Source organism: Rhododendron vialii, chromosome 1a (genome assembly GCF_030253575.1).
Source record: "Rhododendron vialii isolate Sample 1 chromosome 1a, ASM3025357v1".
Taxonomy (NCBI): domain Eukaryota; kingdom Viridiplantae; phylum Streptophyta; class Magnoliopsida; order Ericales; family Ericaceae; genus Rhododendron; species Rhododendron vialii.
This window is the reverse complement of record NC_080557.1, coordinates 41928368-41950510: the sequence shown is the minus strand read 5'-3', so window position 1 is coordinate 41950510 and position 22143 is coordinate 41928368. Positions and strand designations below refer to the sequence as shown.

At 37.5% G+C, this 22143-nt stretch overlaps 2 protein-coding genes and 1 pseudogene across 8 annotated transcripts; 2 read left to right on the top strand and 1 right to left on the bottom strand.

Moving 5' to 3' along the window:
• Window positions 1-375: 375 nt before the first annotated feature.
• Window positions 376-5809, bottom strand: LOC131302900 (factor of DNA methylation 2-like). 4 transcript variants are annotated; one of them, XM_058329696.1, is made up of 6 exons: window positions 5663-5809; window positions 5355-5539; window positions 3002-3070; window positions 2625-2922; window positions 1161-1376; window positions 376-879 (listed from the first exon to the last, which is right to left on the bottom strand). In XM_058329696.1, exons 4-6 carry the CDS (start codon window positions 2844-2846, stop codon window positions 640-642), a joined length of 678 nt encoding a protein of 225 aa, XP_058185679.1. In that variant the 5' UTR covers window positions 2847-2922; window positions 3002-3070; window positions 5355-5539; window positions 5663-5809; the 3' UTR covers window positions 376-639. The 4 variants fall into 4 exon arrangements, with proteins under 4 accessions (XP_058185679.1, XP_058185684.1, XP_058185675.1 ...); XM_058329701.1 differs by lacking the exons at window positions 5355-5539; window positions 5663-5809 and having other exon boundaries at window positions 3002-4164; XM_058329692.1 differs by lacking the exons at window positions 5355-5539; window positions 5663-5809 and having other exon boundaries at window positions 378-879; window positions 2625-2912; window positions 3002-4164.
• A 6704-nt stretch (window positions 5810-12513) lies between these two features.
• Window positions 12514-14398, top strand: LOC131331661 (F-box/WD-40 repeat-containing protein At5g21040-like; annotated as a pseudogene).
• LOC131302817 (uncharacterized) lies at window positions 12625-21134 on the top strand. Of its 4 annotated transcripts, none has more exons than XM_058329614.1 (6): window positions 12625-12777; window positions 17122-17457; window positions 18443-19094; window positions 19183-19382; window positions 19469-19713; window positions 19827-21134. In XM_058329614.1, exons 2-6 carry the CDS (start codon window positions 17189-17191, stop codon window positions 20606-20608), a joined length of 2148 nt encoding a protein of 715 aa, XP_058185597.1. In that variant the 5' UTR covers window positions 12625-12777; window positions 17122-17188; the 3' UTR covers window positions 20609-21134. The 4 variants fall into 4 exon arrangements, with proteins under 4 accessions (XP_058185597.1, XP_058185605.1, XP_058185610.1 ...); XM_058329622.1 differs by having other exon boundaries at window positions 12646-12777; window positions 17119-17457; XM_058329627.1 differs by lacking the exon at window positions 12625-12777 and adding an exon at window positions 14289-14429.
• The last annotated feature ends 1009 nt before the right edge of the window (window positions 21135-22143 follow it).

Sequence of the window (22143 nt, the reverse complement as noted above, 5' to 3'; positions counted from 1 at the left end):
GACAGGCAGACAGAGTATTTTATGCTTGGTTTAGAACTTATGGAACGTGAGGGAAGAAAAGGGGAAATAATTAAGAAGAAAAATGGGAGAAAATGGAACGGAAAATTTTAGTATTCTAAGAACACTATTTTGCCGTTCTCTCTTCTCTTACCTCTGAAACCAAACAAAGGAAAGGGAAAATTGTGAACTCTCTCTTCCTTTTCACATGTTCCATACAAAGCTTTTAGTCTCCAGAGCATCTCCAGGAAAATCCAACACTGGAAGTTAAAATTGTTCATGCATGGTCCTCAATTATTTGTAATTGATATATGCGACGAATAAAAGCCGTAATCATAGAAAGGGGAGACAACAACATGATGAATAAAAAGACATACACAAGATCATTGTTCCATCTCCAAAAGTCAGTACAAGTCAACAATAGTTCAGTACATCATTTTGCATCAGAAAACAAAACAGGAGGAAACACCTATCCTATGATTCCACAAAAGAGCGCGGAAAACAAGATGTGGCAAAATCAAAAGAGAGAGCTTGAGATTCAGCAGCGCGGAATCAAACCAGAAAGCTACCAAGACATTCTGCTGCTGGATTTCCTTTCCCCCCAACAAAAGTCGAAACACCAACCATCAAAAGAAGGCCACATCAAGAACGAGTGTTCCTCTTCCGCTTCTTCAGGTTCAAGCCTATCAGCAGGTGCGATATTCCCTCCTTTAGTGTAGCCTTCCTCCCCTCCTTAAAATCCCACAGTTCTTTAACGGGGTAACGTCCACTAGGGTTACAATCGTTCATCTCGGTCAACGCTTTTGTAACAGCCTCATAGACTTCATCCCCGAGGTCTTCCTTCGAAGCTTTCAGTTTATCATCCTCCGCGTCAATGATTTCCTGAACAGTACCATGGGACATAAGAAACTCAACAACGGAAAGCCAAGAGGGCAGGACCTTTTATGTTATTCAATCATACACCAATTTTAGTGAATCACTATAGGTGTCTATAGGGTCACCCAATCACAGTAAAAAAATGCCAATATAGAAGATGATAAAAAAACATAGGCAATATAAAAGAAACAATCTCGCAATATTGTAGCAATGCAAAGAACACCTGATGATCTAGTTCGTAAATCAAAACATTGCTAAAACCAAAAAGCATCATCACCGAGGCATACCTCGTTGATTCCTCCTACTCGAACAACCTTGAAGGGATGCCACCTGGGATCCGTCAGGTACTTCATCCACAACGCACACCACTCCATTGCTTTGCCCTCTATTTCGCTGCCTCTTAACCTGCCTCTGAACTTTTTCTCTGCCGCTGCTTGGAAAGGCTTAGGGTCAAGCTCACCCATCTTCTTTACTCCAATATTAGCCCTGCTTTGCATGAGACCCTAAAGGGAAAGAGAAGTGACGTCCACTGAATGTGTAAGAGTTTATTTACAGGAAACTCTTTTGGACAAATTCTACATTCCAAAATGAAACAATGTATTGAAACGAGCATACGAAAAGCATGACACTATGTGGTTCTTTCCCCTTTTAGCTAATCAATTCGTGTTGACATCCATAATAGTGAAAAAAATTCCAGGAAGCCAATTTATAATCCAATCTCCAATAAGTTCTGGTAGGAGCGGCAAAAGCCAAATGAAACGGGACATGGATACCTTGCAGTGAAATTGAGAAACACAAAAAACAATATACCAACTGAATAATTACAGACATGTTAAATAAGTATTAACTACTACTACATTTTTTCACTATATGTATGGAAAGAGTGGGCACTGGGCAAAAACTCGAAAGCAAAATCTTACAAAGACATCTTTATAACCAAATTGGGAGTTTGAACTTCAACAAAATTAAGAGCTTTGAATGATTAAAAGAACTTCAAGGAGGAATTTACAAGGTATAAATGCTAATTGTTTTCCGCCTATTGCTGGATCCCAAGAAACTTTCCTCTATAACTTGCATGGTGCACATGTGCAGGGGCGCACCTAGCTTATATGTTATGGTGCCACGGCACCCTCCAACCTTTCACTCACCTTTGCATACGTAGGGTTATACATATAGAATACTTGTGAAAATCATCACATTGGCACCACCTAAATTGGAATGTTTTCAACGAGTCCCATTTAACATACATGGATAATACTTTGTCCTTGTATAATTTTACACATCGAGAGTATAATTCGACTATCCATTCAATCTCATTTCCTAAAAAGAAAAAACATCACTTCGTTGATTTTTCCACTGTTTATCTTTTTTAGGCACACCGCAACGAACATCCATTAAAAGAGGTATTGTAGGGAAGTGGACAGGAATCTGTCCTCGCACCCCAAATACAAAATCCTGGTTCCGCCATTGCTCATGTGTGTCTCAAGTGATGGACGGATGGTACTTGGATCTGCCAAAAGTTTGAAGCAGTCCAACTGCCTGGTTTAAGGGAAAAAAGTCAGGACAAGTTTTGATCCATGTCAGAAGCACCCTACATGTCTAAGTGACATGCGTAAAAGGACACTAACAAGAACAGTACACCAAATTATGTCCTACTATGTATTGATGTTTCACTGAAACCCCTAGTTTGAGATTAATGATTCCCTTTGGATTTTAGTTTCTGTGTGCAAGACAGAGGGAGAGAGACTGACATCAATTAGCTCTTTGCGAGCCTCCTGCAACTCGTCATTGCTATTACGCTCCTTCATCATGAGTGCCCCATCTAGTGTTGTGATGTCTTCAAGTTTTTCTTCCTTGTCTTTAAGATCCTCCTCGAAGGATTTGATCTTCCTGTCAATTTCCGTATTATGCTCCACACCCATAGGCTTCGCCATTTGTATTGATACTCGTGTGCCCGCAATCTCCAACTCCATTGGCTGTGAGTCATCAAGTTTTTTTTCCAGTTCAACTATTCATTCAAGGAGCTTCTCTTTCTCCCTCTGCAATTTACTAAGTCGCAGTTATGAGTCTACCATTACCAAACTATTTTCAGGGCAATGCAGTTCAAGGCAGAAAATGGATAACATACCTTTGCATCCTCTTCTGACTTCAACATAGTTTCCTCAGCCTTCTTTTTCTCTAACATTGCCCTCTCATTCTGCAGAAACGAATACTGTTATTAGCTCCTCAGAGAAAGTTCCACTAGTAGTTATCCAGAGAACCTACCTAATTGATCTTTCGGAGAAAGCACCAGAAGCTGATCTTTCGGAGAGGAAGAACAGCTTACTAAGCTTTTAAGCCAATGCAGAGACAACAAAAATTCTCAATTTCACAACCAAACCAATAAACCAAAGAAGAAGCCTTGGGAAATACTTCCAGATTGTTGTTTAAACTTTAAAGTTCTGTTTTTCTTTTTATGTATGTAAAGAGATCTGAGATTGACACTCAAGTTCTTTTCTCCTCTTTTGCCTAATAAATGGAATGAAACAATGTAAACCACTGTAGAAGAAATATGTATTTGACCGGAGGTCTACAAGCTGGCATTGGGAAAAATAGTGCAGAAGATAGACTATGAAATGATGCACGGCATAACATATTTCTCACAGCAACAAAAGATGCATATAACGATAAACACATTGAGGAATGGATAAATACTTTTAGTTCAGGTTCAGAACTCGTCCCCGGCAGCCAAAGTCATGCAGTGGAGCTGATATTAGTACTTGACAGCAGGCCATCAGGGGGGTGGTAAATAATATTACAAGTATTTTTGTCATTTTTCACATTCTCGTGGCAAGTTCGATGTATTTCTTTTATGCTTCTTAATATTGTGAAATTTTAAGTTACTGTATCATTATGTTTACTATTTCTCTAAGTCCTGGATTTTCACACACAAAATCCTGTGTTCATGTTCTGCAGATTCCTAAGAATCAAAACCAGGTAATCTAAGATGTCTGCATCAAAAAGGGAGCAAAACCCACATTCACTATAAGAGCTCATAACCATCCCTTCGAAAGCAATATTTCACCCATCATCAACAGTTAATGCAACAACTGGGGAACATGATAAAAGTGCCACGGTATGTATGCAGAGTCATTGACTCATCAAGTTCCCAGGGTAGCGATTGTCACCTTTGACGCTATTTTGTTATCTTTTGACAAACATATCAGCAAACAAGTAGTAATAAAGCAAATGAAGACAACTATGGTCTTCTTTTCAAGGCAATCAAATTTGCTAAAGTATTTGCTCCGATTTTAAATGCACTAGTTACATGGACACATTAAAAATGATCCTACCCTTTTAAGGCTATGGTGTCATGAGGTAAAATGATTCCACCATGCTCTGAAGAGCTACAATGGTGACGAAGCAAACTCTCGTAAGAACACAAACTTATCAATCCAAAATTATGAGTTCTCTCGGCAAAACTAATTGGAATCTCACACTGACACCATCTCGTATCAAGTCTCATAAACCCCTGGTTTTAACCAAGAGATGAGGAGATCTCAATGAGAACGCTAAACAACAAAGTTCCACCAAGTGACCCGAAGCACAAAGAGCAAAGAACTTCCAAGCCCAGGAAAGAGGGGCAACTGACTAATGGTCAAGATCTACCAAAGAGCCCTAAGGTTCTATTAAAACACCCCCATAAGGATCTCTAAAAGAACCGAGAACTTCTACCCTTTTTGAGAGAGTCATGCGATATTCATAGCCAAGAGTCCTTCCAGAAGCTAATTATTGCCCAAATTGATTTCCTTGCTCTGCCCCAAACCAACGAGGAAACATCAAAAGCAAAACTTCTGGAACTACATAACAAAGTCCAACTCGGTTGAGCTCGAGCTGAACTGAAATTGAGCCCGAGTCAACTGATTGGAAGCACACGTTACCAACAATTTCTAGCTCACTAACCCAACAAAAAATAACAAAAACAAATTCTAGCTCAGATCTTTGCAATGCTGGATTTAAGCAAAAAACATACAGTTTCAAGTATGGCCAACCAACTTGAATCTTCTTAAAGAGAAAAATATCTTCGCCCCTCGATTCGTTGTGCTTGTGATTTTAGTCGATATATGTATTTAATATAAAGATCCGGGTCCGCTCAATTTCGTTCAATGCAATGCATGATCCAGTTAAGGCTCCATGTGGGCCCTTCCGGACTCACTTCAATGATCAAAAATCTTCGAGGATTCAAACCACCCCTTAAATCACGTCGATTAGATATATAAGATAATATGATTTCGATTTTCGAAACACAATACCTTGGGAAAAGTTGAATATTTTTAACCTATTTATTATAGCAACTAGAGGATTACCCGGCTATGCATGCAAGTACATCTGGACAAACCAGTGAAACGCCTTAAAGTTAATGTGTAGTTGTGTACTCATTCCGGCTATGCATTTGTTCAATGTTCATTCATCACAAGAACTTAAAAAAATGGTTATTGTACCGCTTCTTCCTTCTCATTGAAGAGCTGCATTCTCTCATCATCAATCTCTGCCTCCCACTCCTCGAGTTCTTTGTCACGTCGATCAAGCTCTTTTCTTTGAGCATCCAATTGTTTTGCAACGTTTTCGTACTGCTCGAACATCTTTTTCATCTGACTCCGAGCAAGCTTTTGCGTCTTCCTTACCCCTGGTAAAGTAAATTCAGTTCACAATAAATTGAAAAAGACCAAAATCTTTCGTTTTTTATAACAATAAATGCGAAAGAATTACATGCAAGTTCAACAAATTTGTTAGTATTATTATGGCTAACTGGGGATTGGGTTAGGCAACTTCTTCTTGGCGGAGGGCATTTTGCGATCATCTGCCATGGAAGCGGTGGCAGCTTCTTCTCGTGCTTCGGAATGTCCGGAGTTCTTTGGAGTTGGAGTGACTCTATTTGATTTGCTTCGGAAAACGAATCTTCCTAGAGCATCTCCGACCCACGCTTTCATTTCTGTCATTTAGGGAAAAAATATTCTTCAACCCATTCTCTAAAACTGTCTTCTATTTGGGAGGATGATCTTTGATCCTTTAAATATCTAAATACAGAGAATGAAAGAAAAAATGAAGAATCTCCTCCAAATATGTATTAGAGTTGAGAAATAGAATGTTATGGAGGATCTCCTCCAAATATGTATTATAGTTGAGAAATAAGATGTTGGATTGGAGTTGAGATAAATAGTACGATCCTCTAAATCTATTTTTCAAATAAAATAAATTAATTTGATCATCTCAAATAGAGATTTGGAGGGTGTTAAATTGGAGATGCTCTTGGCTCCTAACGGCAAATTGCTTTCTCAAACCCCTTCCGAAAATACCCCCGAAATACCCCCAACCCCATTTTCTCTTACAAAAATCTTACAGAAATCCTATACCGACCAAATCCCCACCAAAATCGTACCGAAGGTCGTGCTAGGCCGTCTCCGGCCACCAGATGATCGATCCGAGCCGTCCAAAAATTCTATAAAAAAAAAACCGAGGCGGCCTCGCGCGAGAATCAACGACATCGTGTAGGGTGCTTGCCCCCTCGGTTTTTTTTTTTTATAGAATTTTTGGACGGCTCGGATCGGCCGTCCAGTAGCCGGAGACGGCATGGCACGGCCATCGGTACGATTTCGGTGGGGATTTGGTCGGTACATATCACAGGGTTCTTTCTCTTATTACTCCTTTATTTATTTAACACTAATCTTTATATCTTTTTTATCTTTTATTTATTTAATATTATTTAAGTGCTCCGATTTTCAATTCGATTGAATCGGTGCAAATATCTTATTTTTTTATCATTTTATCTTAAATGGTCATAGTAAATTTTTGGCTCTAAGGCCTTTCGACGAGCACCTTAAGGCTTCTTATTTAGTTTCAGGTCTCTCTTAGGGTGCTCATTGAAAGGTCTTATAGCCAAAAATTCATTACGATCATTTAGGATAAAATGATAAGAAAAATAACTTCTTTGCACCGGTTTAAACGGATTAAAAATTGAAATACTTATTTTATACACCGTTTATATATTATAAAAAATATAGTTAAAAAATGGAAATTGACTTCTACAGTCATCTTTTACCACATACACTCCCTTTTTTTGTCTTTATTTGGTGTGAAATTATTCTATTGCCCCTTAATGTGTAAAAAAACTTATGAAAGGGTAAAAAGGTAAATTCACATGAATAAGGACAAAAAAAAGAAGTGTATGTGGTTAAAGGGTAGTGTATAAGTCAATTCCCATAATGGATTAAGTGTTTTAATTTTCAATCTGTTTGAACCGGTGCAAAGATCTTATTTTTCTAATCATTTTATCTTAGATGGTCATAATCAATTTTTACCTTTACGGCCTTTCAATGGGTACCTTAAGAGAGTCCTGAAACTAAATAAAGAGTCTTAGGGTGCTCGTTAAAAGGCCTTAGAGCCAAAATTCATTACAACCATTTAGGATTAAATGATAAAAAAAGTAATATGTTCACCAGTTCAACCGAATTGAAAATTGGAGAACTTTTAATTATATTTTTTAATATATAAACGGTGTATTTATTCTATTTGAACCGGAAACGTTCCAATTTTCATTGATAAACTATGTATATTTTTTTATTATTATTGATTAGAAGTTTTATTATTTATTATTTATTGTTAAGACAAATTAAAATAATAATAAGTTTTTAGGCCTCATTCTCTTGAACTTAACTTAAACTTAATTTAACTATGAAAATTTTGTCCTTATTTGATTTTTTTTTTCATTTGTTAGTTTTGCGCCAAATTTAGTTGGGTAAAAGTAAAAAAAAAAAGTTTATTTTCCGATTTTTCTCGTCGAGACGAATCAATAACTCAAAACTAACAAATGCAAAAAAAAAACTTAATTAGGACAAAATTTCCAAATTTAAGTTAAGTTCTAGAGAACGGAGTCTTAAATATAAAGGCAAATTTAAATGTAAAAAACATAATTTAGCTGAAAATATAATTTGAGTTAACCAAATTAAAATTAAATAAGTAATTAAATAAATAAATTAATTAATTAAATAATTAAGATAAAAGAATTAAGAAATTAAATAAAAAATATTAGTTAAAAGGGTGGAAATTTGAGGCATTTTGGTCTTCCTGGCAAGAGGGAGGGGGGGATGTGGGCAGGGTCGGGGGTTGGGAAAACAGCTCTCATAGTCGTATATGGGCACATAATTGTTTGTAATAATTAGCTTTGTGACCAAAAGATATTACTCTTTCGATCGTGCCATTTTGTTTGTCCATTTTCGTTATTCGTGCAGTAAACGGTTTCTGAAATGTTCTAACACATGCTTATGTTGCAGCGGCTGGATATCCGGTTGGAGTTCCAATGCCTAGTGAAGCACCTTCACCACCTGGTAATTTTCTCAAACCCAACTGCTGTTAATTTTACTATGATCACCTCTTTTTCTATTGGTTTTCTATGGCCAAGAAGGCAACTTTATTCTTGGACTCTTTTTCGATATGCCTTATCTCGGAACCCATTTACCATGGGATAAATGAGCTCTGACTCAGTGTTTCAACATATTGTTTTCAAAATTTAAATGGATTCCAAAATAATATCTACCAGTACCCAATTGACATGGATTACAAAATTGCATCTTAGGGGAAAAAATGAATGTTCTCGATCATCATGAGATTTTTTCTTCCTTAAGCCCTCGAGAAAATAACATTGTTGTAGGTGGTACGTCCCCGGAAGGTGGTACCCCTAAAAGTGGAGCCTCAGCCATTGCGAACATCTCCCAGCTCCTTGGCCTTGCTATCGCGTGTCTCACGACAGCACCAGTCTTCTAGTTTTGATCTCTAATTTTACGTTCATTTGAATTTCTCCATTTCATTTGATATTGTTACCAGATTAATTGGATGCCTTGCTTACACCGATCTTATTTTGAATCGTGATTTCTCTCGCAGAGAAAGAGCCATTATTTGAAGCAGGACCACTTGATTGTGTTACGTACTTGCATAATATTTGAACTTTATATCCATTTCCTTTTCCTTTTCCTTCTGTTTATTTTTATTTTTTGACTTGGTAAAGTACGATTTACGCTCGAGCTGGACTCATTTAAGATTTGAGTCATTATGTGAAAAAATTGAGCACGCATATAGTTTGAAACTTGTTCATTCTTTGAGCATTAGCTCAATCTTGTTAAGGTGCAGCCTGATTCGGTCAGGAAGATGGGCCGTTGAGGCCGACTGCCGCATTGGCGAATTGTCCGGACGGGGATGAAAGCCGTTTGGACAAGCATTCATGTTTTAGAAAATTAGAGGCTGGTCCCCTTTTTTAAAAATTTAGAGGCTGGTCCCCTTTTTTAGGTTTAGTTTGAATCCAACCCTGAAATATTTTACCGAACCTAAATAGGCTCGGATATATTGTACAATGGCTTTTTTACCCCGTTGTCTTATTCTCTCATCCATTCCTCTCTTTGCAAGTAGACTGCAACCAAATTCGATCTCCCTCCACGCCTCTCTCTGATCTCACTCCCTCTCTCCCTTGTCAAACACGGCCGACCACCTCTTACCCATAGGCCATAGCCGACCCTCATCGGAGTCTAGCAACGTCCGACGACCACCGGAAACTGGTTCTCGGCGACCGACGACACTCGGGCCACCGCGAAACCTCTGGATTTGCTCTGTAACCTCTGGATCTGCTCCGTAACTACTGTTCTGAACCTTTTCTACACTCGCCGGTCGTCGAATTCTCTCCGCCTTGGTTTTTATGGTGATTTCGATACCACCACCACGCTCGGTCCTCCTCCGCCACCGGAATTTCCAACATCAATCGGAACTAGAACTGCGCCGCGAAAATGTCTCGCTCAGGTGCGATCTGTTCGCCGCTCATCGTCAATTCACAGAACCAATTGTCCTTTACTTCAAATCCAACGAGGAATGGCAATCATCTTCGGTGAAATCGGCCATGAAGCTTAGAGCACTGATGTTGATGTTGAAGTTGAAGAAATCGAAAGGAAACGGAGCAAAAAAGAGGGAGGCGGTGGGCTCTTCCTTTATCTCAGTGATTATTTATTTAGGAAAACAAAAACAATATATGTGTATATATATAATAATGCATTTTTATAAAATGTTACAATTTTGTTTGTGAACGGGTGGTGTTGGTTTGTGTTTGATGATGATGATTATTATTATTATTATTATTATTATTGTTTTTGTTTGTGTGTGTATTTTTTAAGAGAATTGTGTATTATTTATGAGAACTGTCTATAAGAATTATGTATTTTTCTATGAAAACTAACAGTTCTCATAGAATTGACTATGAGAATTGATAGTTTACATAGCCAGTTCTCATAGCTTAGTTCGCATAGCCAGTTCTCATAGAATTGACTACGAGACTTGGCAGTTAAAAATTCAAATCTAAATCAATTTATTACCTATGTGAACTATTACTTTTTTACTTTGATTATTTTTTTAAAACATGGCGGTAAAAACATTTATGACTATATTTGATTTTGATTACCTTTTTTTATTTTTGTTCAATTTTTGTTTATGTGTGTATTTTCTATAAGAACTGCTAACTAGTATTTTTCTATGAGAACTGTGTATTTGTCTATGAAAACTGTGTATTTTTCTATGAGAACTACTTATTTTTCTATGAGAACCGTGTATTTTCTATGAGAATTTTATATTTTCTGTAAGAACTCCCTATGAGAACCATGTATTTTATATAAGAACTGTATATTTTCTATGAAAACTGTATTTTTTTCTATGAGAACTGTTATTGTCCATGATGATTGTCTATGAGAACTGTATATTTTAGTGTGTGGTGAGGCTCTTTGAAAGGTGTATTTTTCAGTTCACATAACCATTTCACATGAAAACTGTCTATAAGAACTGTATTGTTTTCAATGAGAACTATTATTGTCCATGATAATTGTCTATGGGAACTGTCTATGAGAACTGTGTATTTTCTATGAGAATTGTGTATTTTCTGTGAGAACTCCCTATGAGAATTGTGTATTTTATATAAGAACTGTATATTTTCTATGAGAACTGTCTATGAAAACTATATTTTTTTCTATGAGAACTGTTATTATCTATGATGATTATCTATGAAAATTGTGTATTTTTTTTATGAGAATTATGTATTTTCTATGAGAACTGTGAATTTTAGTGTGTGGTGAGACTATTTGAACTGTGTATTTTTCAGTTCACATGGCCATTTCACATGAGAACTCTGTTTTTTCTATGAAAAATGTGTTTTTTTCTATGAGAACTGTTATTGTCCATGATAAGTGTCTATGAAAACTGTATATTTTAGTATGTGGTGAGGCTCTTTGAACAATGTATTTTTCAGTTCACATAACCATTTCACATGAGAACTGTCTATAAGAACTGTATTATTTTCAATGAGAACTATTATTGTCTATGATAATTGTCTATGAGAATTGTGTATTTTCTGTGAGAACTCCCTATGAGAACTGTGTATTTTATATAAGAACTGTATATTTTCTATGAGAACTGTCTATGAAAACTGTATTTTTTTTATGAGAACTGTTATTATCCATGATGATTATCTATGAAAATTGTGTATTTTTTCTATGAGAATTATGTATTTTTTATGAGAACTATGAATTTTAGTGTGTGGTGAGACTATTTGAAATGTGTATTTTTCAGTTCACATGGTCATTTCACATGAGAACTCTGTTTTTTCTATGAAAAATGTGTTTTTTTCTGTGAGAACTGTTATTGTCAATGATAAGTGTCTATGAGAACTGTGTATTTTTCTATGAGAACTATATATTTTCTATGAGAATTATGTATTTAAGTGTGTGATAAGGCTATTTGAACTGTATATTTTTCAGTTTGCATAGCCATTTCACATAGTTCTCATAGAACTGATTATGAGAATTGACAGTCCAGTTCACAGAGCCGAGGGTATTTTTGTCCGAAATAATATGGGTAAGAAATTGATCCTAAAAATATAAATTTTACAAAAATGGACATGTAGACAAAAAGTTAGGAAGAATGGGCAAAATAATAAAAATGCATGAAATGTCAAGAGAAAGGACTAAAATAAAAAAGAAATATTTTTGTCAGGACTATTTGAAGTCCGAACCTAGAAAACGGGGCCGGCCTAAAAATTCCCCTTCATGTTTTGGATCATCATAAGCCACTAAAAAACTATCCGAACGGACGAGACACGCGCGGACAGAACTATTTGTACATACCTAAGTTTTTTAGGATTAGAACCTCGTAATATTGTGAGAAAGACTGTTGTATCTCTAGAAAAAAAAAACTTGTGGGTGTTTTTCATTGATTCAATAGTAAATTGATCTGGTTGCCGAGAAATAAGCTATAAGTTTTCTTTATGGTGTTAGATAATTAACCATCTTAATAAACTAGAATCTAGAATTATCATGATCATCACTAGGGGAGGCCTAAAATCAGCTAGTACCATCTTAATAAACCAGGATCAAGAATTATCATGATCATCACTAGTGGAGACCTAAAACCGGATAGTACAATACAATTTCGCAATCACAGGTAATTTCAAGGATAAATTAGATAATCGGACTCAAATCGTTTACAACCGAGTCGAGCTCAATCTCAAATTTTAAGCTCGTTTAGTAAAAAAGCTGAGCCTGAACATTGTAAAACTGAGCTCGGCTTGTTTACACCCCTATGAGTCAACAAGGAGGTGCAGTTGTATTTCTAGGAATAGAGGGTATGAAAGTGCTATTTCGTAGTCATACAGGGGTTCTTAGCGCAGTTTACACAAAAAGTACGGAGTATAATCTCACGGTTTCCAATCCGTCGGTGACGTCCCTCTTCATGACTCCCCATCAAACATTCACGCGCCTTCCGACCTAACCCTAATTTCTCCGCCATTCTATTCCCGATTTATCACAGTTAGCTCCCTCAAACGATCTCTTCTACTTGTCCGAGGTACCTCCTTACTCATTTCAGTTTCAAATCTCTGTGCGTGTGGTTTAAACAAACCCAAATTCAGTAGTGCTTGTTTTCCTGTCCCGGTTTGGTTTTTGTCAAAATTGTATTCGATTCTCATAACCCGATTCTTGTATCCTGTATAAAGGTTTTGACTTTTAGGGTTCGTATTTTTGCTTCCTTAGAAAGATTTTTTGGGGTGTTAGTCACTTTTCCCATTTTTGTCGATTCATTATCTATTGATAGAAAGTATACAGGGTTCAAGGTCAATTAGGGTTTGAATTCTTGGAAGTTTTTGGGGCTAGAGCTGTCTGGGTTTTTCTTAAAATTTAGTCGATACATTTTATGGCCTTTGAATGCCACTAAGCTACGGAGGTTGATTTGTCAAACAATTTGGTGCATTCGGTTGATAGAGCTAGCGGTGAGCAACTTGAATTTGATCAGATTAAATCCCTTTGTGGTAAAGAAAATTTGGCATTTGATTCGAAAGTAGAAATTGAGTCTGAAAACACGAAACCCATTATAGAATTTCGTCCCAAGGAGGGGACTTTGGCCGTCTAGTGCAAAATCATTGCCTGGTAATGAGGCTTTTTCTAATTATTCTCAGTCAATTACTGACCTTCCTCCGGCGTTGATATCTGAAATCCTTAATTGTCTTGACCCAAAGGAGCTTGGTATAGTTTCCTGTGTCTCTAATTATCTCTATAGCCTTGCATCTGAACACGCATCTGGAAGGAATTCTATTTCGAGAGATGGGGGCAGCCCATCGTCCCAACACCTCTGGGATCAGGTTGTTCGGCCGAGAAGACTTGGAAAGAACTCTTTGTAGAAAGGGAATTTTGGTGCAAAACCTTTCTTGGAGTCTTGGACGTTATAGTGTTGATGTTTTATATGGCCATGCTGAAGCAGTTCGCACAGTATTTCTCTTGGCTTCTAAGAAGCTCATACTTACTTTTGGGTATGATTCAATTGTTCGTATGTGGAACATGGTGGAAGGCTTGGCAATTGCATCGTCTTGTCCACTTGGCTCTACTATCCGAGCAGTTGTGGCAGATACAAATGCTTTGTTTGGATTGCGTTTTGAAAAAAATTTCTCAACTCAAAAAACACTCATTACCTCTGCTTCCAATCATTACTTACACTTAGCTCCAATCATTATTCTCATTTCTCTCTCTCTATCTCTCTTCATTCATTACCTCTACTTCCAATCATTACTTTCATTTATCTCTCCACTCATAACCCTACAATTTTTTTTCAAAAACTCATTCAAACATAGCAAAAACTTTTGATTGCTGGGGGTACTGATGGTTTCATACATGGCTGGAGGGCAGAGGAAGGACTACCCGATTTGTTTGATCTTGAAGGCCCTAAAAACCAAAAGAGCTTTGAGTTCCGGCTCTGGGAGCACGAAGGCCCCATTACTTTTCTTGCTTTGGATCTGACTAGGATTTATAGTGGCTCTTGGGATATGACTGTTCGTGTCTGGGACTGTTCCCTACGCAAGTGCATGGAAGTTTTGAGGCACAGTGACTGGGTTTGGAGCCTCGTTCCTCATGATACTACGGTGGCGACCGCCAGCCAAACCCAGTCACTTGCTATAGAACACTTGCTAGTAGGATAGAACTATCCTACTAGCAAACCCTCTCACACGGGTAAGCAACACAAAAAAGTTTGCGTGGGAAAGTGTAGGATAGGTAAAGTATTACAGTTGTTCATACGTGTCTTATAAACCCAAACAAGTGTCTAAGCCCACAATCAGTTCATATGACCCTAACATGAAAAGCGGTATTATGTCTTTTAATTTGGCAAAACAGAATTTATTCAACAACAGCAAGCAACTACAAAAGCACTAAAAAGGCATGACTCAGGAGACCACAAAGATCAAATCAGAACCACCACTGCCCTGGGAAAAAAAACCCACCCCCCCCCCCCCCCCCCCCCAACCCAAATGGTTACTAATGTATCACTGATTCATTGCTGCCTGTTGGTGTGTGAATCGGACATCATAATAATCATTTCAAGGAGTGGTTATTTGCTAGGCCTTTAAGCATCTAAATTAAGCATGGAAAATAGCAAACAAAGATATAGACGGCGAGAGAGAGAAGGGTACGTAGCTTGAGGTTGGGATGGTTGTAATCGTGAAGGAATTGGATATATATATATATATATATATATATATATATATATATATATATGGGTAGGATTACAGAGGAAACCCTAGAATTTGATGCTTTTCGCTAATTACTCCCCGTTAAGTGTATCTTTTCCAATTCAAAGTCATAGATGAATTATGCATGATGGCAATGTCGACCCTTTCGTATATGCTACAATCAGTTACTCCCTATGTAGCATTGACACGGATACGGATACAGATACGGACACGGATATTGAAATGGACACGGGACACAGCAATTCTAAAAAAATAGAAATACGGACACGGCGAGGGACACGTCACGTGTATATAAATAAATAAATATATACACACACACATACATACATACAAGGCGCATCTAATAAGGGTGCCCTTATTTTCGTTAAATGCGGACGTTGTTGGTAGCCGTTGGATCGTGATTTTAATGGTCCAAATTTTAATGAAACTTTTCTGGGAAAAAGTTAATTGTGACTGGTCATAAATCTTCCGCAGATCCAAACCATTGAAAACATGATCCAACGGCTGAAAAGCGATGTCAGCATTTTATTCCCTTAGCCCTTAGAGGAAGCCCACTGTGTACAAATATATAAATACATACATATCTTTTTCTTTTTCTTTTTTTTATGCCCGTTGACGAAGACATGTCCTATATGAATGTACTAGAGTTTTGGCGCAACGCGTTTTGAACACAACTAAAATGAATTGCGAAACTATTGACCACCCCGCCAACGAAACTGATTTATACGGGAAGATTTTTTCTTAAATTAGGATCAAACAGATTTTTTTCTTACCCTTTTGTTTAGTTTACAAAAAAAACACACACCAAAAAAATTGAAATTGATCAACCGATAAACAAAAATATTTCTTACCCTTTTGTTTAGTTTCCGATCTGCGATCTGCCTTGCATTAATTTTATTCATGAAATTTTATTACTTTCTATGTTCCCATAACAAAAGAGAGTTAGGATAAGAAAAGTTAGAGAAGATTTCGTCTTGCTTTGGGGAGAGAGAGAGTGCTAAGGTTTCAAAAAATTACTTCCCTTTCTTATTTCAAAATCTGGCACTTTTTTTGGCAATGGATTGTTTATGTTTTCTATCTTTCCATAGCAAAAGAGAGTTGGAATAGGAAAGGTTATAGAAGATTAAAAATAGGATTTTTCAGCCTTAGGACTCTTCTCAATTGTAGGATTTATGAGGGATAAGTTTGGGCTGTTAGATTTATGTACATAGGATTTAAATACTGAGCTGTTTTATATGAATGTATGAGATTAACATGGTTCAAAGAAAGACATAATTACAGTTTAACCCAAATGTTTTCAATAATTACATTTTAACCCCCAGCCGAGTCCCAGGCGTGTCCCCTAACAAAAAATAATAAAAATTATTGGACACGCCACGTGGCATGTCCAATACGTATTTGGGCTTGTCCCCGCCGTGTCCCTGTGTCCAATACGTAAACATGACGCCCTTTTGGAGTGTTGGTGCTTCATAGGTTATTCCTATATTGGAGTACTATGTATTATATGCTGTGACATCATTTTGAATACTTTATTATATGCTGTGACATCCTTCTATCTTCATTTTCTAGTATTAGTTTAGGTCTTGAAATATGATTTAAAAGTGCGCGGAAAAAGAAGGGTGTACCCAATGCACAAAGCTCATGCATAAGCGGGGTCTGGAAAGGTTTGATGTACGCATTGTTACATCAGTTAAAATATAAAGCAGTCACATAGGCGGGTGTTGAGTGTGTGTGTGTTTTAAGTTCTTGTAATGTTATCTATTTAATTTCATGTACAAAAATATGGATATCACTAGTTTTAGTGAGCAGAGAGGCTGTTTTTGAGAACCTAACCCGTGACCTTCAAGTCAAAATGGGACAGCTCTAATACTGCGCCAGATCCGCCCTTCAAAATGCTCGAAAGCAATATGAAAATTGGATATAGCAGTGTGTGTCAACATGTAACTGTTTTATATATAGGTATAATTCATGCTGCTATGTCTGTGTCTCTCTTTCTTTGAGGGTCTTATAAACGAGTTTTGTAAGTGCATTAGCCAATAAAAGCCTAAATGGTTTCACGTTCTTTGCAATTGTTTAACCTTATCATGTGAGCATTTTTTGTGTTGTTGGTTGCACCTTTTGCCCTTCTGGACTACATCATGTTCATTAGCTAATATGTGCCTTATTTTTAGCAGTTGCTTCTGGTGATACCAAACTGGCTCAACAACTATACCGATCGATCCGTAAGGGATATTGTGGGATATGGATATAATCGAATCCATCCTCAACATACCTGTGCAAGACCCACCAGAAGAGGAGTTCTCGTCTGCTGACTTGAGTTGGTCCAAGTTTGGAACTGCTGATCGTCATGATAATGTTGCCCTTATTCCTTATGCAAGGGTTGATGCATTCATAATTGGGGAGTGCTCTAATGTAGAATGCCCAACGCGGTTCCACATTGAGAGGGGAAGAAAACGATCCAAAGGCAGCCTAAAAGAGTACAAGAGCGACGAATATTTGGAGTATAGGCTGTAAGTTATATCATCTTTCCATACTACTTATCTCCATCTTGCTCCTTTCTTCCGAGGTGATGACGTTATCCTCCCTCTTCATCAACAAGGAGTCATTTTTGTGAGAGACACTGTTGTACATGCCACCGGTCTCCCATTCAGTCTCTCGACCTTGATATAAGGAGGCCACTCATCCTCATTTTTTCCCGTTCCAAATTTCCAATAATCCTTGGAAGTTTAAAGTCGTGACCAGTATGGATTTGACATCACTTATTTTTTTTGACATAACTTATTGTGTTTTACATGTTCGGAAAACATCAAGACTGGTTTACGTAAGACACTACTGTGTAGTTGGCCTTCAAACTTATTGGTGAATTTGTTGGAAAATTTTGAGACTAGGAGAAATTTATCATAGCTGAAGTAATCAAAAGACACTTTTAGGGCTTTGTAATTGATCATTATTTTGACAAGGACATAAGCTCAAATGGATAGCACACTAGCTTTCTTTAGTCATTGCTTATATAGAAAATGAAGAACTTCCTTTACTTTAGTCATGCGATGGGGTGGTCGTGAAACCGAAAATATTATAACAGCATTTAAGACATGGTTTGTGATGTACTGATGTCTCAAAAACTAAAAACTCTTCAATTTCTTTTTTATATTTCATGGGAGTTATTTACTTTATCTGATCTTGTCCCGCAGATAAACTAGAAAAGTAAAACAGTTAATGATATTTGAGAAAAGTTCACTTGAAATATAAAGAAGACAGAAAATTTGAAGCTAGGTGAGAAATTGGTATTTTTGTCCTCATCATCCTCTTTATATATGATCTTTTTTATGGAACTTAGAGACCAAATGTACCCGTGTAAATATATTCTTTATTGACAGTTACATCTGGAGGACTGAACTTTGGGTTTGCATTTTGTAAGGAATGTGGAACATTACTGCAATTTTGTTTTGGGCATTCTTGAGTCATTCATTTTGTTTCCTTTTCTTCTTTGTGAAGGTATTGGTGTTCCTTTGGTCCTGAAAATTATGGAGAAGGAGGAGGGATATTGCCAAGCAGAAGATATAGACTCAATACCCGAAACCGTGCTGCTAGACCTCAATCTATGAGGGGGTGCACGTGTCATTTTGTAGTGAAGCGCTTGTATGCGCGTCCGTCACTTGCACTTCTTATATACAATGATAGGCGCCATGTAAACAAGTCTGGTTTTGTGTGTCATGGGCCACTTGATGGAGACGCGATTGGACCTGGTGCCAAGAAAGTTCCATACTTATGTAATGAAATCCAACAGCAAACTATGTCAATGATTTACCTTGGAATCCCCGAGGAAAATGTGTTGGAGAAGCACATCGAGGGGTTGCAACGCTATGGTGATTCAAATGCAACCGTAAATAGCCTTGCTTCACAGTATGTCCATAAACTTGGGATGATTATCAAACGTTCTACCCATGAGTTAGACCTAGATGATCAAGCAAGCATTAGAATGTGGGTTGAACGCAATAAAAAATCCATATTCTTTTATCAGGATACTTCAGAAACGAATCCTTTCGTTCTGGGTATTCAAACCGAATGGCAGTTGCAGCAAATGATCCGTTTTGGCCATCGCAGTCTTGTTGCAGCAGATTCGACTTTTGGAATAAAGAGACTTAAGGTAATGAATTTCTCGATGCCTTTTTCAGTAATAAGATGCACTACAATTAACGCCATCTGATTCTTATGTCATGATGTCTGAATGGCAGTACCCATTGTGCACTCTTCTTGTGTTTGATTCAAGACAGCATGCATTACCTGTTGCTTGGGTCATTACTCGTAGCATTGCTAAGCCTGATGTCTCAAAATGGATGAAAGCTTTACTTAATCGTGTTCGGGCTGTTGACCCTGGATGGAGGATCAATGGATTTTTAATTGATGATGCAGCAGCAGAGACTGACCCCATAAGGCATTGTGGTCTTACTACTTTTATCTTGTTTTTAAATTTGTCTAATATTCCCATACAGCTTATTTATGTAGTGATCGATCTTCCAGGGATACATTTTCTTGTCCTATCCTTTTTTCACTCTGGCGTGTTCGTAGATCATGGCTGCGGAACATTGTCAAGAGATGCAGTAACATTGAAGTTCAGCGAGAGATTTTTAAACGCCTTGGGAAAATAGTATATAGCATTTGGGACGGTGTTGATTATTCAGTTGCCTTAGAGGAGTTAAACCAAGATTTTGTTGATCAAACTTCCTTTGTCCAGTATTTCAATGCCTCTTGGGTGCCTAAGATTGGTTAGATGTTGCTCTCTCCGCATCTGTCTCTTTCTCTGTCTTATAAAGAAAAGAAGCAAAAATATTGATATTATTTGTTTCCTAAAGTGTTAGTTTTCATTTTTGGTGCGCAGAAATGTGGCTTACGTCAATGAGAAACCTTCCTATTGCAAGCCAGGAGGCATCTGGGGCCATAGAAGCATACCATGTGAAGCTGAAAGTTAAACTCTACGATGATTCACATCTTGGTGCCCTCCAGAGAGTAGATTGGTTAGTGCACAAGCTGATGACCGAGTTGCACTCAAGCTATTGGCTTGACCGATATGCGGACGAAAGTGATTCCTTTCAGAATGTTAAGGAAGAATATATTGCTTCCACCTCGTGGCACAGGGCACTGCAAATTCCTGATTGTGATGTTACCTTGGATGATAAGGACCACCTCTTTGCCAAAGTTGTGAGCCAAAAAGACAGCAGCTTGACACATCTAGTTTGGAATCCTGGATCAGAATTTGCCTTTTGTGATTGTTCTTGGTCGATTCAGGGAAATCTCTGCAAGCATGTCGTGAAGGTCAATATATTTTGCGAAAATCGGCAAGAATTTCAACCGTCCATGTCATATCAGTCATTTAAGGAGATATTAACGAACTTATGGAGAAAACCAACTGAAGATTCGATTTCTCTGGATCTGTCAATGGCCTGGACTCAGCAGATTCTTGAGCAAATTCAGAAACTTGTTGAACTGAACAGTTCCAATGACATTGGATGTGTCGTAAATAATATGCCTCTGAAATGGATTGCTAAAAGAGGTAGAACATCCGTTGGCAAGCCTCCTTCTGCTTTGCCATCTAGCTCGAAGAGCAATGCTATTGTGCCTAAAAGGAATAGGAAGCGGAAGAGATTGTCAAGGTTGAGATGACTATTAGAGTATCGCTGTGATTCTGTAGAGGGAGATATTGCTATTCATCAATTTTGAAAGTTTTGATCAACCAACAGGTATGTCGTATGCGAACACAACATATGTTTATTTATGGACCAAGTTAAATGAAGCATCGATGTACGACAAGCTTGTTTTTTCTTGCTCATTCACTGCAAAATTGAACGGAGAAAACTACTCTGAGTAGAGGATCTCGTTTACTTGAGATGGCTTTGAGGTAGTAGTAGTTAAGACTTGCATTGGGTTCATTTATCATTTCTCGATTATTGTGCCCCTGGGTTGCCTAGGGCCCATCTTTTGGTTTTCTGCACTTTTTAACGCCTAGGCATCAATTTGTACAAAGTTTTTGTTAGTAATGGAATGAGAATTTGTTGACAGGCTTAGGATTCTATTCATGTTTCATAGTGTAGAATCATCAATAACTTGTACAGACTGCAGACTAGCTTATTCAAGTGAATGTTCAGAATTTATTGGTTCATAAATAATTGTTTACACAAATGATTGGTGGGATTGTGTTTACTTTCTTTCGTCTTTCTTTCGATGCTATTTGATTGCCTTGTTAACTTGAGCAGAGTTCTCATAATGTAGTATAAAACAGGGTGGAGTGAGGTTTGCAATTATAAAGAGTTTTTTCTGAGTTTTGGCTATTAAACCAGAAACTTTGGGATTCCATATAAAGCCAGAATGGAATGCACCTAGGGGATTTATTCGAGCTACTTGTCTATTGACACTTCTATGGGTCAGACCATTTGTGTGTACGATGATATATGGGTACAAATAAAATTCTTGTGGCAGTATGTTTAGTTACATAAATATCATTTGCGTATACAGGTATGTTTGATGTTCTTAAACGTCCCATTAAATTTGTTAATTTGTTGAAGCATCCGATTCAAAATTGCTTGAATATGAGCAGTGGCACCCTATTCACATACTTGCCTGCACATGAAGAGATCAACTGAAAGTTAAATAGAAGATCATTGTCCTGTGGAAAGCTTATGAAAGGGGAAAATGACGGCTCAGAATTTGTTTTGATAATTAATACCCGTCAAAGACATGCTAAGAACATTTGTTAATATTTAAAATGTCCTTGGCGGCCCGCGAGTATTAATTATCAAAACATGTCATTGACCGTCATTTTCCCTTATGAAGGACTGGTTTTGATACCATGTTCAAGAAATGAAGTCATAGTTAATTGTCTATGAATGGGAACCGTCTAGGCTCAGCGCAAATAGGCAAGATTATGCTCAAGAGACACCATGTGTGGCCTCCAACCAATACACCCTTAAAGGTACACCAATCTTCAAACAACTCCAAAGTAGCCAAGCACTATCCATATATCATACCAACAAGCAAGCAACAATATAGCTAACAAAATGAACGACGACAAAGTAGTCCAAACTAAGAGTACATTATTGATGAGCAATAAGCATTACAAAATAGTGAGATTTGTTACGGCGCTATTCTTGACGTCTGGTTGTTCTCGGTTTGGCCAAGGTTTCTGGTGGTGGATGGGCTTG